Genomic DNA, 17,777 nt, shown 5'->3' on the forward strand with positions numbered 1-17,777 from the left:
TTTTTTTTTTTTTTTTTTTTTTTTTTTTTTTTGTAACTGTAGCTCTTGAGGGAACTGAAGTGATTAGGGATTGGGAGTTTCAGGTTTTACTTCTTAACTTAAACATTTTTTTAAAAATATGTTTAGTTTCAGCTACTGTTTTAACCAAGTGCAACAAGACTGATCTGGCAAATTCTCCATTTTGGTAAATTATGCATTATTGCCTGCAGTCCTGACAAGGGAGGCCCTGCTTTGGGACCTGTGAATTAAAGGACCCTGTTCTGCCTGGCCACATTTCCCTAGAGGATGAAGGACCCTAAGAGGTCCAGGGGGTGTGCCCAGCCTAGGCTCTCACGCCACCTACCCCCATGTTCTGAGTACCTGACTTGAATTTTCCTGACCCCAAATAGCTTAAAGTCTGTCTGCATGTACTATATTGTGGAACTTCAAGGAGTCTAGAAATTTTAAATTCCTTCTGGTACCTCCAGGTGGTTGAAGGTATATTTGTTAAGATTTGAGGGAGTGACCATATTTTATTTAATAGTTTAACTTGATATATAACTTTTAAATATTTAGACATATGGAACGTGGATTTCCTTCTGTAATCATAACCTGATTCTTAAAAGGGGTCTAAAGAGGTGGGCTTGGAATTTTTCATTTGGTCTTTAGTCAAAACATTTGTTTGGTAACTCTTAATGGAAATTTTCACAGTATTGTTAAATATGTATCTGCCTGTTGACAAATATTTATGGAATTTCTGTAATGTCCAGTGCAGTTGGGAGGTGTGTAAACTCTGTTCTGTAGGAGGACAGCAGAGAAGTAAATGATATGGATCTTCATCTGGTTTAAGGAGAGTTATTTTTAAAAAGTGGGGTGTGGGGGGGATAAATTTATTTTTGAAAAATGAAGGGGGGTAACTGGATTGTTCAGTGAACTGAAGTTCACTGCAAAGGAAATCTGAAAAGATGAGCTAAGATCTATATATTGTCCCAGTAGTTCGTGGAATAGTATATGTAACACTCACTGTCCATGAAAAGACTTAAGTGTTTATAACATATGGGTGAGTCTTTGCATTTTTTGAAATCAGTGTAGGTCGTTCATAGGTGCTGATAAATTTGGCTTTAAAGGCGAGAAAGGTGACCAAAGTAAGTTATGGAGCATTCTGGCTATTTAATGTGTATAAGAGGAGAGACCATCTTAGCCATTATTTGTTTAGTGAATGAAACTGCCAGAGAGGTGGAACATAAATCAGGGGGGCTAGCTTGGGATGCTTCTGGTGTAGCCATACCGTGTGGCTATCCCAAGCCTTACCTTACCCTGATCTCCTAGAAAAGATTAAGAACCCAACTTCTATGACATAATTTCCTTAAAAGAACCTGTTTTATATTGTCAAAGCGAATGAGTTGTAGACACTCTCTATTCTCATTTGAAGAACTGTGAAGAGCTGAGTTAGGAAAGGCACATGGAGAGAAGGGCTTGTTTAAGGTTCCACGTCCTCACTGGGGTTAGAAATACTTACACAAAGTCTCAGCTTTCCGGACCTGAGAGACTGCTCATTCTCTGTTCCCTGAGTATAGCAGATAAACTTTAAAAAGAAGTAACTAACTAGTTAACTTTTGGTGGGGGGGCAGGTGCTGGTGAACTTATTTAAAAAAAAAGAAAGGAGGACATCAGAATATAAGTCCTCGTGTCTCTTTATTCTGCTGAATGAAAAAGATTGAAGAGACAGTTAACCTTACATAACTGAAATGAATTAGAGATGAAGTGGAGATAGTCAGTACAGACTATGGTTTCAAAAACTTGTCTGCAAAAGGAAGGAGAGGGAGGGTGAGCGCTGCAGCAAGATGAGACATTAGACAAGCAGCAGGGGGTTCCTGAGCGACTGGGAGAATTTAGCTTTGGAGAAGAGTGGAGAAACTGTTGAGATGGAGAGAAAGGCTGAGGCAGTTGTGAGATGCAGGAGAGGAATGACCTTTTCAGTTTCTCCTGAAGTAGCAAGTTAGATCACCTATTCAGAGAAGCTAGAGGGGGTGAAGCTGTGTTTTCATGTCTGTACATTTCACTCTTGCTAATCTTAGAACCCTGATCCCCTTTCTGCCATCTTGGTGTACAGAGTCCCAATTCTTTCTCATCACCTTGTTCCAATGTCATCTCCTTTTTTTGTGCTTTGGCTTTTGTTTTGTTGGATGGTTCCTCAGCCCTTCCAATTGAAATGAATCACACACATTACTCCATAGGTTAGCTGTATTATATTGCTCGTTTAACTTGCTTTGTAAAAAGTCTTTAAGTCTGTCTCCTCCATTAAAGTGTTGAGTGTTGAGGAGTTGGCCAGTCCCTTACTCATCATACAAATTAGGGACTCAATGAATAATTTGTTAGATGAGTTGCGGACTAAAGTACAAACGCTATTATTATTTAGTAGAGCTGGCTGTACTAAGTACCTGCTTGAATTCTGAGATAGTTTATTTGCATAATTCTGTTGCCATTCAAAATATTTGTCACAATGGGATTATCTTCTGCAGCGGAAAACATTATGCCCAACAGTTTAATTCATCTTGAGTTTTCAGAAATGTCATCTGTTTTAATGTCAAAGAAGTCACTCATATGGTGCAGACTGCTATTCATGCTAAAGTAGGACTTAGAAATTTTCTTTTTTAAAATTTTATTTATTTATTAAAGATTTATTTGTTATTTATTTGAGACAAAGCATGAGCAGAGGGAAGAGGGAGAGGGAGGTCCGATGCGGGGCTTGATCCCAAGACCCTGGGACCACGACCAGAGCCGAAGGCAGATGCTTAACTGACTGAGCCACCCAGGCGTCCTTTCCTTTCTTTTCCTTTCCTTTCCTTTCCTTTCTTTTCCTTTTGCTATTCCTTTCCATTTTTAAAAAAAAATTTTTAAAGTTTCTTTTTAAAATTTATTTGTTTGACATAGAGAGACACAGCGAGAGAGGGAACACAAGCAGGGTGGGTGGGAGAGGGAGAAGCAGACTTCCTGCCAAGCTGGGAGCCTGACGTGGGGCTCGACCCCAGGACCTCAGGATCATGACCCGAGCTGGGCAGATACTTAACAACTAAGCCACCCAGGCGCCCCTTTTATTTTTTAAAGACTTTTGTTTTTAATTTATTCATATGTGTGAGAGAGCAAGCCAGTGAGAGCATGAACAAGGGGGAGGGGCAGACTCCCTGCTGAGCTGGAAGCTGGACACTGGTCCATCCCAGGACCCTGGGATCAAGACCTGAGCCAAACGTAGATGCTAAATGACTGACCCACCCAGGACTCTGAAATTTTCTATCGCAGTATCTCATGTATTCTAGCCAACCAACAAATAAATCTAAACATCAACAATGTGCAGAATAGTAAGTTGATTCTAACATGTGGCTCCTGGTCTCAGAAAGCTTATTCAGTTGGGGGGAAAGGGGAGCATGAAATTGTGAAGTAAGTAACACAGAGTAAAAAAAAATAACAGCCCCAGCAGCAGTACACCAGTGAGCGCTATGTTGATGGGACAGTGAGGGCAGGGGAGCGTGGGAGGTAATGGTCGGGGTCAGCCCCGTGGAGACAGGCTGTGAGCTGGGTTTAGAAGATGGTCTAGGATTTCGCTGGCTGAAGATGGGAAGGTAAGGTATTTCAGGTAAAGTGAATGGCAGAGGAGAAGAGAGCATGGTAGTAAGGAGAGGGCAAGAAGTGTTTGGAGAGAAATGAACTAGTCTGAGAAGTGGACTATTAAATATACAAGGTGTCTGGGGTCCTGGCCCAGGATGAGTAGTTGGCATTTGAAGGAGCTGGGTCCCCAACAAGGCAGCTCTCCCTCCAGCACCACAGAGAGGATACACCACAGGTATTGAGAGAGGATAATTGGTGAGGAAATGTCCACACAGAAATGAAAGAACTTCCGTAAACTAATTTTCACCGACTCTACTGAATAATGGCTTAGTTGTAGAGGTGTATAGATCCTAATCTTCATAACTATATAAATTTTCTGCTTCATCAGAACCGCTAGTGAGCCAGAGTTTTTATTGAAATCTTGCTGGATAAATGCATATTCATTGAAGTCCCCCCACCCCGCCCCGAGCAAATGATAAATCTCTGTTTTCTGAAGGTTGTTTTCATATATTTGTTTATGTTAAATTTGGGATGAGAAGGAAAGATTGATCTGTGTAATGGTTAGCATTCAGGATAATGATTATTATATAACAATAAGTGATATTTTTTTTAAGAATAAATGATATTGACCATGTATGGACTTATTGCTACTGTTTTGGTAGTTCTTGTGGTTATTATCTTCCAGTAGTATACATTGGTGTTAGTTCACATAGTTGTCCAAGGGAATGAAAGGGGAAAGAGAACTGAACACTGAGCATGCACCATGTCCCAGACATTCTGTTTCATGTACATCCCCTCATTCCAGCATCACAGGAATCCTGTGATGTGGGTGGCATCACTCAGCATTTCTCATAAAAGGACACGAAGGCTTGGAGAGCTCATGTGCTTCTCTAGCGTACATAGCCAGGAAGCAGCTCTTAGGTGAGCTGGGAACTCTGGGTTCCTTGTGAAGCCTGGGGTTTCTCCTTACCGGTGCTGCAGTCCACTACTTTGTCCAGAAAGATTTCCTGCTAAAGCCTTTCCATGCCCTGCCCATTTGTTCTTGCCTGATAGGCAATTATATCTCTACTTACTGAGTATTCTTGGGCGTGGTGCCTCATTTGTTTGTGGGACTGTCTCCTTCACTAGACTCTGAATTGCCTGAAGGCAGAGACCAGGTCTGTTTCAGCTGGTGTCCTAACAGAGTTCCCGGGCTGTTGTAGAGGCTTTGTAAAATGTCAAGGGAGGAGAGAAAGGCATTTCAATTTATGTCATCGGGTTGCTAACACCAGAGTCAGCCACTCCTCCGGCAAAGGTAAATTGCTCTCCACAGTTGACACATGTGAGCGATTCTTGTTTACATGACTAGTTTGGGCATATGGAAGAATTTGATGTCCATACTCTGCTTCTTGAAATTCATAAACAGAGATTCACTAAACAAACAACTAAGAAACCAAAGCAGAGACAGAACATGTTCCTGACAGTTTGTGGGACCCAAAACGATGCTGTTAGTAAGTCTTTCATTGCCTCTTTTTTCACTTAGACTAGAAATCTGTTGAACTTTTGGGATTGCTGAAAGAATAGGCCTTCTCACATCATTTCCTATTATTTAGAGATTCCTGTATTACAGATTAAATTAACAGCTTTACAAGAGCATCGCTCTTTGGTCTCCTGTAGTTGTTCCTTATGGGGTGTGTTCTGAAACTGCTTCGTGTAATGGAATTCGCAGGGGTATATGCCTTGGCAGGATCTCATAGATAGAGAATCTGTGTCACAGATCACAGGAATCACTCAGGCAGAGTCTGGTTGCAACAGGGAGGCAAAAGTGTCTCCTTCCAGAAGGCTGATAGCTTCAAGGGAGAGGTATGTAGTTTCTGTGAGAGAGGATATTACTTTTCCAAGTAAAAGGAGAAATTACCTTTTTGAAAATACAATCCTTAGCATCCACTAGAAGGAGACCGAAGAATCATTAGAGCTGTTTTTATCATCTGAAACCAAGAACTTGAACTCTGCTAGTATTTTACCCTCTTCAGAAGGTCTAAGGTCTTGTAGCATCTTAGCAGTCCTCTTGTGTTGCCAGGGGAGCAAGATGAGTCATAATTAGTTGCAGCATATTGATACTTGGTATATTACTTTCCCTCCTAACAAAGTACTACACACCAAGTGGCTTAAAACAACAGAATTTATTTTCTCACAGTTCTAGAGACTAATGTCCAAAATCAGGATGTCAGTAGGGGTCCTTCTGGAGGCTCGAGGAGAGAATCCTTCTTCTTTTTTCCAAGCTTCTGGTGGTTGCTGGAAATCCTTGGTTCATAGATGTGTCACCCCAATCCCTGCCTCCGTCTTCATGTCCCCTTCTCTGTGTCTCCGTGTTTACACATGGCTTTCTTATAAGGACACCAGTCACTGGATTAAGAGCTCACCCTAATCCAGTATGATCTCATCTTAACTAATTATAACTGTAAAGACCTTCACTCCAAATGAGGTCACATTCTGAGGTTCTAGGTGGCCATGTGTTTTGGGAAGACACTCTTCAACTCGGGGTATCTGATAATATTGTATGTACAGTATTTCCCTAACAGTGTTCTAACAGTTGATTAGGAAACAATTTGGTGAATATGCAGTATGATACCTTCAGGAAGAGGTATCCAAAGATATTATCCTGTAGGCAGAGATAAGAAAATATTACAATTGGAAAACACCTTCATTTTTCTACAGCTAATGACACCCTTCCCTAGATTAAGTGACGTGTTGGTAGGTCTCACGTTAAGATAGTTGGGCAGAGCTAGGATTTCCCTGACCTTTCTGTCAGGTTTTCATTTTATGATACCAGTCTAACTTTTTTCATACAACTCAGACAGCCCAACCACAAGGAATTGCCCTAGGATGGTCACTAACGAATTGAAAGCTTGTGTCATTCCATGCATCTAGCCATTGCTAAAATGATGAGGTGTTTTTTTTTTTTTTTTAAGAGAATTTGAGCTTTTAATGTAATGAGATGTTTTGGATGAGTTGTTTATTACTGTGGGTTGTAATGAGCCTACAGGGACTGAACCCAAATGGTGAGGTCATGCTCTACAGTGATGACAGGTAGCCTACGAATAAAGCATTTCGGCTGCTATCCAAGTTGAGCCTCCAGCTGGGCCACCCTTGCTGGAGAGGTCCTGGTGCATTCCAGGTTTTGTACTTAGAGAATAATTTTTTTTTTTCCTGCTTAGCAGTAAGGGTCCTGGGGTGCTGACATGCTGCTTGCTTTCTGTGTATTCATACAGTGTAATTCACTGAAGATGGTTTCGTCAAAGGAGATACTTATTGTTGTGGAAGTTACTATGTCATCAGTATTTGTGTAGATCACAGACCTTCTCAGAATGTCTCAAGGACCAGCTTCTCTGACATAACTGTCTATTCAATGACAGTTATGTCATTGTACATGTCACCCTGTCATCTTTTGTTCAGTACCTGCATGTTCCCTTAAAACTCTGTCAGGTGGTGGTGAATGCAGATGCCAAGGGCATTCTTCGGCCCGGGATTATTTTATGGCATCTCCATTGCAATTATGAAATTTTGATGGCCTTCGTGGTCCCCCTTCTACACTGATTCTGTAGCATGCATATCTGTACGAACACCCAGATTGCCCTGTGTTTTAAATTGGTGGTGAGGTGATCCGGTAGAGTATGTGGTAGGTTGAAGTCATTTATACACTATCTCCAGAAGTTACTGGCCACAAAGGAGGCCTTATGAGCACATTGTATTACTATTTCAGAAGGTGGTCATCTTCTTATCTTGGCCACATCAAGTAGTTTATCTGTGTTCAAGAAAGGCAATGGCTAGGAATTGAGGAGCATATTAGGTTCTGAGTAACTTTCTTTTAGTCTTATACCTCAATAATCTCTCTCTCCTCCCTGGATCCTGCCCATTGGTTTTATTTTTGTTTTTTAAAGATTTTATTTATTTACATATTTATTTAAGATTGAGAGAGAGAGAGAATGAGCAGAGGGAGAGGATGAGGGAGAAACAGACTCCTGATTCACATGGGGATCGATTCCAGGACCCTGGGACCATGACCTGAGTTGAAGGCACACGCTTAACCAATTGAACCACCCAGGCACTCTGCCCGTTGGTTTTTAAACATACTTGAGGTTTATGGGTTTTTACAAAAATATTTATTTATTTGAGAGAGAGCGAGAGAGCGCAGAATGAAGAGATAAAGGGAGTGAGAGAGGGAGAACCCCAAGCAGACCCCACTGAGCTGCAGAGCCTGATGTGGGGCTTGTTTTCACGACCCTGAGATTATGACTTTGAGCCTGATCAAGACCCAGGCACTTAGCTGACTTTGCCACCCAGGTGCCGCTGTTTTTTTGTTTTGTTTTGTTTTTGTTTTTAATGAGAACAAAGACTTCACAGCTCTTCCCTATCCACCTTGTGTTCTGTCTCTCTTCTCTCCATATAATCACACTTCTCACAAGAATTGTCATAGTAGTGACTTTCTGCATTTCCCTACTCCCCTCTCCACCCCCTGCCACCAGTGACTCGGACCGGACCCCTACAGTTCGGCTGCCAATGCCATCAGTCTATCCAAACAGCTCCGGTGCTGGTTACAGAAAATCTCCTTGTGAGTCTGTCCAGCTGACATTCTTAAGTTGTCATCATGTTTGACCTCCCTGCAGCATTTAGCTCTGCTCTTTCTTCCTGAAATAGTTTCTTTACGCACATCCACAAACCTGTACTCTCCTGGTTTTCTTCCTGTTTTGTCTCCATTTTCATAAAGGATGTCCATTAGCTAGCTTTGGTTTGGTATTGGAGTTTCTCCACGTTCCTCCTAGGCCTTCATCTCTCCTCTCTCTGGGCTGTCTTTACTTGAGTCATGGCTTCATTTATTCATATGACAGTAACACTTAACTTTTTGATCTCTCTTCAGACCATTTCTCTGACATTCCCATTCCTTCATATTTCCTGTTGAATATCTCAAAGAAACCTGCAGTTCGCTAGGTCCAGAATCAGACTCATGTGCCTCCCACATACCTAGTCTTTCCCAGAGTTCCCTATTTCTGTGAGTGTAACCACTGTCCACTCGGTTGCATGAGCTGGGCTCTGTAGAGTCATTCTCCTTCCTCTTTGCTCGACTCTGCCCAGTCCATCACTGACTGGTTTTTACCTCCCAAATACCTCTCAGCTTCCACTCCATCATCCTTCTCATTATCATCAACTCCTATCACCACCACCATCTCTCTGTTCATCGTCTCCTCCTTGGACCCTCCGTTGACCTCCTCACTGGTCATCCCATATCCATTCTGTCTCTTCCAGTCTGGTTTCCATATTGGAGATAGAAGGATCTTTCCAAAATACACATTTCATTTTGTCCTATCCCCTGCCAAACCTCTCCAGTGGCTTTCCCTTACTCTTGGGCATAGGGCCAAAGCCTTCCCATGGCCCGTGTGACCCTGCTGGATCTGGTCCTTTCCTCCACAGCCTCCTTTTGCTCAGTGCCCTCCCTTCTGGAGTTTCAGCCTCAGTTACTCTCAGACACTTACGCTTAACCAGCTTCCGTCCTCTCAGGGAGCTCTGCCTTCAGTGAGCTTCCTTTCTCCTTTCCTGCTTAACTCTCATCCTTCAGATTTCAGTTTCATTTTTATTGCCTTGGGGAGGTCTTCCTTGGTCTTCCAGGAGTTCCATCCTCGGATTATAAATGTTCATAGCACCGTGTGCCTGTCCTCTGTAGCGGCTGTCTGAGTTGTCATTTTATACTCGTTTATGTGATTACTTGATGAATGTGAATATTCATCATAAGCTCCACAAGGCAGCGACCGTGTCTGCTTGACTCTTCGTTACATCCCTGACACCCAGCACAGTGCCCATGAATTGCAAGGGCTCTGTAAATACTCACAGACAAATTAACGAGTGCTTTAATTAATATCGTCTGTTGCATGGACAGTACATAGGGCTAAGACCACAGGCACTGGAATCAGACTGCCCGAGTTCAGTCACAGCTCTGTCCTCCCAAGTTGTGTCACCCTGGGCAAGTTGCTTTACTCTCTGTGCCTTAGTTTTTTCAACTGTAAAATGAGGATAATAATTACAACGATTTTATCGGGTTGTTGTGAGGATTTTCTGACATGGTACACATACAAAGCTCTTAGAACAGTACCCACGCATGTCAAGTGCTCTGTGGTATTAGCTCCTTTCCTCATCATTGTCTTAGCAACAGCAGCGCCTTCCATTGGTGGTAACCAGGAAGACAGTGACAATCCGTGTCCTGTGGAGTTAACGGACCAGTTCTGAGGGGAGTTAGTATCTTAATGGCAGCTTTCTCCTTAGGATGGTTCCACTTAATTCTGGTCCCATCTTTCGATCTTTGCTGTGTCACCACAGTAATTCACCAGTGATTTGCAAAGACTTGGACTGTCAAAGACTAATTTTTCTGCCCAAAATGTTCTCATCTAGGTTGTTGCCTTTTACCTTCATCACTCACAGGAAAAGGTTGGACTCAAAGAGATGTGCAGATTACTGAAGATGCTCTGAAAGGTATTCAAAGAAGATGTAGCAAATTTCGTATCAGGGAGACACCCTTACTCTAGCGGATTGAGAAGTGTGGGAGGAGGGAATGCTGTCAGCCATGGGGACTCTGCCAGTCTCTATTTATTTAGGAGTCTGAGTTTTATAGACCCAACGTCCAGACAGCTGTCTGTGCCCCTACAAAGTTTTACAACACTAGGAATCAGTCTTGTTTCATAAATCTTTTCTTAACCATTTCCGTCCAGGCATATAGAACATTCTCTGTGTGCACAAGTATTTTGCTGATGTTTGCTTGGAGCTAATCTTTTATATAAACTGTAGAGCTGAACCACCGTTCTCATGTCACTGATATTTAGATGGCAAAGTTCAGAGCCCAGAGGGACTGGGGTGGCATTTCCATGTCAATCACCTTTGAAGGCATTCCTCCCAAAGTACCTTGACAACAGCAGTCGTGAAACCGACCCCCCAAAGAGCCATCTGACATTTATTCTTTCCTATAAAGCCTGAGAACGCACGAGAGCCAAAACGTGTGAAGGAAGCAGTTATTCTTTTATAGCCCTTCCTGCCGCCGGATTGCCGTCACCTGTGTTAGTTACTCACCTACGCAGTGATCTGAGACATTCTTGAACACAGGCTGCCTGCTTGCTGACTCCAAGCTTACGGCTGCAGAGAGGAGAGCAGCATTAGATAAGTCCCAGTCCTTGGGGTTCAGTGGGGGTTCCGTGTTGGCCTGTGTTTCTTTGTTTTACTGTGGGATGCTACAGTGACTCAGGGTCATGGTACCCCCGAGTTTTTGTTTCCCAGGTGGGTGCCCCTCCCTGTTTATTTACTGCTTCTACAGCTCTGCACCTTGAGTGTGGGCTCCACAGTCCACCCATCTCCAGCTTTGCCTCCTTACTGATGGGGGAATAACCCTTTCACAGTTATTGGTGAATATTGCATTTTTATAAATATTGGCTTAGCGTCAAAGACCACTATCAGCATAGACCTTCAGCTCACTGAAGCCAATTACACGGTTGCAAAAAGACTGCTAACCGTATTGGCACATAGAACAGCACAGCTTTTCCGTCCTCAGCAATAGCTCAGGTCCAGCACGTTTCCTGGACTGGAGAGAAGTCAAAGGAGGGCAGCTTCTTCCTCCCTGAGCTTGTCTATTATAGATGGGAGGGAAAGAGGCTAGAAAAATGCCTTTCAGCGGATTGCATGGTGTCATGGTTTGCGTATGTGGTGTGGTGTTTTGATGTCCGTGCTGCCAGGCCTCTCCCTTGTGCTATTTCTCTTTCTTCATGATTCACTCCTGCAGCTTGGTTAGCCCTACATCTGTAGTTCTCGAGGCCGGGGCCCATTCTGTCCTCCTGGGCCCGAACTCGGACTCTAGATGCTTCCTTGGCAGTCCTACCTGGGAGTCTCCAGCACCCCTCTGGTTTAGCATGTTCTAACTGGAGAGCATTCCCTTTTCTCCAGCATGTGCTGTTTCTCCTCATCCCTTCAGTATGTGGCATCACTCAACAGCCCCAACCAGAAATAGTTGTTACAGTAGATGCACATTTCCCCTCCGTCCTCCCAGCAACCTCTGCTCTGGCCTGCTGACCTCAGAACACTCTCCAGACTCTCCCTCCAGGTCTGGTCCCACTGGTACTTTTAAAATACCTGTCTCACGTGTTCTGCTTGGGCTGCTGCAAGAAGCCCCAGATCGGTCCTACTATGTGTTGTCTCTAGTTCCCGCCAACTCCTCTGCCATCAGATATTCACAGTTCTGATGTATTCATGCCACTCCTCTTATGAGACTCTAAACGGCTTCCAAAACGATAAAACTCAGATCCTTCAATTCCTGCCCATTTTATCAGCTTCAGTGTCAAAACCCTCCTACCCAAATAGCAGACTTGTTCTGTTCATACATCGGTGTCCATGGACATGGAGTCCCCTTGCTCACTGCCTGCTTCCCTCCCCTCGAGAAGCTCCTCGGCTGTCTCTAAGAATTGGCTTAAAGCCCCAAATCCATTCTTCTGAGAAGCCCGCCCGACTCCAGGGCAGAGTAAAGCGGACTTCTTAAGGTTCTCATAGCACTTGGTTCAAATTTATACTTTAGTATTAATGTGATACTTATTAGTTTACGTGTATGTTTTATTTATATGATCATGTATGAAATAAGATAGCATATATAGTTCCAGAAAGGGTCTGACAAATAGGAGACATTTCATAAGTGCAAATTTCCTTGTTTTCTTGACCTCCGTTAGCCTGAGCCACTTGAAGGCAGGAAACATATGACATGCACAGCCCTTACACAAATTGGAACCTCAGTAGTAGTTTCAGGGGAATTAAAGCCAACCAGTTTCATTTGCATTTCTGCCCAGAAGTTTTTCTCCTTTCCCTTTCATTCTTACAGTCTAGTCAGCCTTCTAGAAGTCCTTGTTTCCCATCAGCTCTTTGCTTTGGAGGAGGTGATTATACTTTCCTCCCTGCCTCTGTCAAGTAGGGCCACTCAGAGTTCCTGGTAGAGACCACTGTTGACTCACTTGGCCTTCATACATCAGGGGCACATGTCAGGGGAAGGCATCCTGGTGGTTGAGGTATGAACTTAGCTTCCAGAGAAACCTGCATCTCAACTCCAGCTCTCCCATCTTTTAGCTGATTAATCATGAGGAGGTGGTTAACCTTACATAAGCCTTACTTTACTCGCTGTACATTGGGAATAATAATATGTGCCTCTTGGGGATTTATGAGGATTACATGAAATAATTTATACAGGGGCACCTGGGTGGCTCAGTCATTAAGCATCTGCCTTCAGCTCAGGTCATAATCCCAGGGTCCTGGAATCAGTCCCCACATCGGGCTCCCTGCTCAACAGGAAGCCTGCTTCTCCCTCTTCCTCTGTCACTCCCCCTGCTTGTGTTCCCCTCTCTTGCTGTCTCTCTCTCTCAAATAAATAAATAAAATCTTGAAAAAAAAAACATATAAAGGCCTTAATGAATGATAATTATTATTTTTATAGCAGAAATTCTGTACAAGAAGAGATGAAATTTAATTTACTTTTAAAAAAATTTAGTTATTTGACAGAGAGAGAGACACACAGTGAGAGAGAAGGAACACAAGCAGGGGGAGTGGGAGAGGGAGAAGCAGAGAGCCCAGCAGGGGCCCTGACAGGCCCCGACATGGGGCTTGATCCCAGAACCCTGGGATCGTGACCTGAGCTGAAGACAGATAGATGCTTAACGACTGAGCCACTTGGGTGCCCCTAATTTCCTTTTTGATAAAGGTTAGTTTTATTTGAAATTAAAGACTTGATTTGTTGCATAATTAGTTGCCATCTAAGTTCAAAGATAATTTTTTTAAAGTGGAACTTACTTTTGAAAGATCTATTTATTTATTTGAGAGCGAGAAGGAGAACGCCTAGGGAAAGGGCAGAGTGGGGAGAGAAGCAGACTCCCTGCTGAGTGTGGGGGCCAATGGAAAGATTCTTTCCATCTCACAACCCTGAGTTCATGACCTGATTTGAAATCAAGAGTCACAGGCTTAACTGGCTGAGCCACCCTAGTACCCCTAAAGATAATCTTTTTAAATCATAATTTTAAACCAATTTATTTCTTGTAAGCGCCTTTTTGGTGGCTAGTAACACTGGGTCTTTCTTCTGTTTGTTTGTTTGTTTGTTTTAAAAGATTTTATTTATTTATTTGACACAGAGAGTTCACAAGTAGGCAGAGAGGAAGACAGAGAGAGAGGGGGAAACAGGCTCCCCACTCAGCAGAGAGCCCGATGTGGGGCTCAATCCCAGGACCCTGAGACCGTGACCTGAGCCAAAGGCAGAGGCTTAACCCTCTGGGCACCCAGGTTCCCCAGTACTGGGTTTCATATGTAATTTTCTCTTACTACTTGCTATGGTGCATGTTTATGCATTTGAATAATGTTCAGGCTGAAGTTTTGTGAATTTAAATCCAGAAAAAGATAATTTAATACTATGGCACAGAGACCATGATGAGAAATAGTTAACCATATAAAGCAGCACACCACGGTGTGTACAAATATTGACTCTTAGGCTGTACACCTGAACCTAATATAATGGTATGTGTCAGTTTTATCTCGAGTTTTTAAAAGAACAGCACATTATTATATTTTCCTATTGACCTAGGAAGTGAAACATTGATTAGTCCTGAGATTTGAGTCAGAGTGTATTTGGCATTGAGGTGATGGGGTGGCTCAATTGCTTAAGCATTTGACTCTTCATTTTAGTTTAGGTCATGATCTGAGGGATCTCTCTGTGCTGGTGAGGAGCCTCACACTCATCAGGGAGTCTGCTTACGATTCTCTCTCTCCCTCTTCCTCTGCCCCTGCCTGCCCTTTGCATGCATACCCGAGCCTGCCCCCTGTCCAATAAAGAAAGAAAAAGAAAGAAAGAAAAAAAAAAATTTTTTTTTTAAGTACATTTGCTGTTGATTACAAAAAGTAATAGCTTGGCAGTTGGGCTCTTTCCTTTTTAAAAATCATTTGAATGTCTAGTAATTGTATATATTTTTATTCACACCTTCTCTAGGTAGACATGCTTACTACTTCAACCATTACTAAAAAAAAATTATACTTTGTAATATGTATTATTTTCACATATTTCAAAAGTATATTGGCTTTTTTCGCAACGGGTTTGCCGCCAGAACACAGGTGTCGTGAAAACCACCACTCAACCTAAGCCAGAATGGGGAAGGAAAAGACTCATATCAACATTGTTGTCATCGGACACGTAGATTCGGGCAAGTCTACCACTACTGGTCATCTGATCTACAAATGTGGTGGGATCGACAAAAGAACTATTGAAAAATTCGAGAAGGAGGCTGCTGAGATGGGAAAAGGCTCCTTCAAGTATGCCTGGGTCTTGGATAAACTGAAAGCTGAACGTGAACGTGGTATCACCATTGATATCTCCCTGTGGAAATTCGAGACCAGCAAGTATTATGTGACCATCATTGATGCTCCAGGACACAGAGACTTTATCAAAAACATGATTACAGGCACATCTCAGGCTGACTGTGCTGTCCTGATTGTTGCTGCTGGTGTTGGTGAATTTGAAGCCGGTATCTCCAAGAATGGGCAGACCCGTGAGCATGCCCTTCTGGCTTACACACTGGGTGTAAAACAACTAATTGTTGGTGTTAACAAAATGGATTCCACTGAGCCACCCTACAGCCAGAAGAGATACGAGGAAATCGTTAAGGAAGTCAGCACCTACATTAAGAAAATTGGCTACAACCCCGACACAGTAGCATTTGTGCCAATTTCTGGTTGGAATGGTGACAACATGCTGGAGCCAAGTGCTAACATGCCTTGGTTCAAGGGATGGAAAGTCACCCGTAAAGATGGGAATGCCAGTGGAACCACACTGCTTGAAGCTCTGGATTGCATTCTGCCACCAACTCGTCCAACTGACAAGCCCTTGCGTCTGCCTCTCCAGGACGTCTACAAAATTGGTGGTATTGGTACTGTCCCTGTGGGCCGAGTGGAGACTGGTGTTTTTAAACCTGGCATGGTGGTCACCTTTGCTCCAGTCAATGTTACAACTGAAGTCAAGTCTGTTGAAATGCATCATGAAGCTTTGAGTGAGGCTCTTCCTGGGGACAATGTGGGCTTCAATGTCAAGAATGTATCTGTCAAAGATGTTCGTCGTGGCAATGTGGCTGGTGACAGCAAAAATGACCCACCAATGGAAGCAGCTGGATTCACAGCTCAGGTGATTATCCTGAACCATCCAGGCCAAATTAGTGCTGGATATGCACCTGTGCTGGATTGTCACACAGCTCACATTGCTTGCAAGTTTGCTGAGCTGAAGGAGAAGATAGATCGTCGTTCTGGAAAAAAGCTGGAAGACGGTCCCAAGTTCTTGAAATCTGGTGACGCTGCCATTGTTGATATGGTTCCTGGCAAGCCTATGTGTGTTGAGAGCTTCTCTGACTATCCTCCTCTGGGCCGTTTTGCTGTTCGTGACATGAGACAGACGGTTGCTGTGGGTGTCATCAAAGCAGTGGACAAGAAGGCAGCTGGAGCTGGCAAGGTCACCAAGTCTGCCCAGAAAGCTCAGAAGGCTAAATGAATATTATCCCCAATACCTGCCACCCCAGTCTTAATCAGTGGTGGAAGAACGGTCTCAGAACTGTTTGTGTCAATTGGCCATTTAAGTTTAATAGTAAAAGACTGGTTAATGATAACAATGCATCGTAAAACCTTCAGAAGGAAAGGAGAATGTTTTGTGGACCATTTGTTTTTTTGTGTGTGTGTGGCAGTTTTAAGTTATTAGTTTTTAAAATCAGTACTTTTTAATGGAAACAACTTGACCAAAAATCTGTCACAGAATTTTGAGACCCATTAAAACAAAAGTTTAATGAGAAAAAAAAAAAAAAAAAAGTATATTGATAGTGAGCTTAAAAAAACATTTTACTTAAAGTAACTTAAAATTTCCTTAAAATGACATTTTAAGTCTTTTATTCAGTTCTTTAAACAATCATCTGTTGAGTAGTTTCTTTTTTTTTTTTTTAAGATTTTATTTATTTGACAGAGAGATAGAGATCACAAGAAGGCAGAGAGATAGGCAGAGAGAGAGGGGAAAGCAGGCTCCCCACTGAGCAGAGAGCCTGATGCAGGGCTTGATCCCAGGATCCTGAGATCATGACCAGAGCCGAAGGCAGAGGCTTAAGCCACTGAGCCACCCAGGTGCCCCTGTTGAGTAGTTTCTATGTGCCAGTCCAGGGTTTTGAATGTTTGAGATACATCAGTGACCACTCCCAGCCCCAATCCTTCTCCTTGTGTATGTTGCATTTAATAAACAAAAAATATGGTAACTTCTGTATAATACAAGGTGGTAGATGCTATGGGAAAAACAGAGCAGAGTAAGAGGGGTTGGGAATGTGAGGGTAGGGTAGAGGAGATGAGTTGTGGTTTTCAAAAGGGTGGACACGTTAAGCTTCATTGAGAAGGTGTAATTTGAGCAGAGGACTTAAAGGTTGGGCTCATGAATCATGCTGACTTCTGGGAAGAGAGTATTTAAGACCAAGGCGCCAACAAAGCAAAGGCCCTGAGGCAGGGTGTTTATAGTAGTACAATTAAATCTTGACTTGATATTTTTAAAAAAAATGAATGTTTCTTTATAAATATTTATTGATTTGTTCTTATATGTTTTTGGCAAAAGTGCTGACATGGGAGACACATTATGAAGAAAACAAAAACTATGTGCTTTCAACCTAAAATCCACAAGAAAAGGTAAAATAATGTGATCATATATAGCTTTAATGCAGATTGTAAAATAGCATGATAGCTTTCATTTAATGCAGTTTGTACAACAGCGTGAAAGTTCTGCAGTGTCTTGATTTTCAGCAAAGGAAAGACCCATTCTGCCTTATGAGTGATCATGTTAATGCAGACCATTCAGCCTTGCCTATGAGGATAAGCTTGAGAAGTGATGGAAATCAGAGAATGGGAACAGTTGGCTAGGAAAGGAGAAACATGTGCAAAGTCTAGGTAAGAAGTTGTGATGCAGACCCCCGTCCAGGACAAAGGTGGTTTACTTGGAAATACATTGGAAAGGACATGGGTTCAAGAGGGATGATAAGGATCTGATGACTAAATGTGTAGGAGAAATTGAGTGGAGAGAAGCAGTAGTTGGCAGGGATAACTTCCAGGCACGCTCATTTGCAGCCAGTGTCAATCAGTTGCTGTCACCCACA

At 42.8% G+C, this 17,777-nt stretch overlaps 2 protein-coding genes and 1 long non-coding RNA gene across 6 annotated transcripts in view; 2 read left to right on the top strand and 1 right to left on the bottom strand.

Moving 5' to 3' along the window:
• WDFY2 (WD repeat and FYVE domain containing 2) overlaps nt 1-17,777 on the top strand; it is a 180,840-nt gene that overhangs the window by 88,582 nt on the left and 74,481 nt on the right. The window lies entirely within an intron of this gene.
• On the bottom strand, nt 8,239-17,172 carry LOC116877391. The gene is made up of 3 exons (XR_004384633.1): nt 16,936-17,172; nt 11,624-11,630; nt 8,239-8,249 (listed from the first exon to the last, which is right to left on the bottom strand). It is a non-coding gene; the product is annotated as an uncharacterized LOC116877391 (long non-coding RNA).
• Nucleotides 14,735-16,311, top strand: LOC116877389 (elongation factor 1-alpha 1-like). Its single transcript, XM_032874117.1, has one exon. It carries the CDS (start codon nt 14,762-14,764, stop codon nt 16,148-16,150), a length of 1,389 nt encoding a protein of 462 aa, XP_032730008.1. The 5' UTR covers nt 14,735-14,761; the 3' UTR covers nt 16,151-16,311.

This window comes from Lontra canadensis, unplaced genomic scaffold (genome assembly GCF_010015895.1).
Source record: "Lontra canadensis isolate GAN:19392208 unplaced genomic scaffold, GSC_riverotter_1.0 scaffold51, whole genome shotgun sequence".
NCBI lineage: Eukaryota > Metazoa > Chordata > Mammalia > Carnivora > Mustelidae > Lontra > Lontra canadensis.

Bases quoted from the DNA above. Each gene is read 5' to 3' on its own strand.
- LOC116877389 (XM_032874117.1), top strand. From the start codon at position 14,762: ATGGGGAAGGAAAAGACTCATATCAACATTGTTGTCATCGGACACGTA.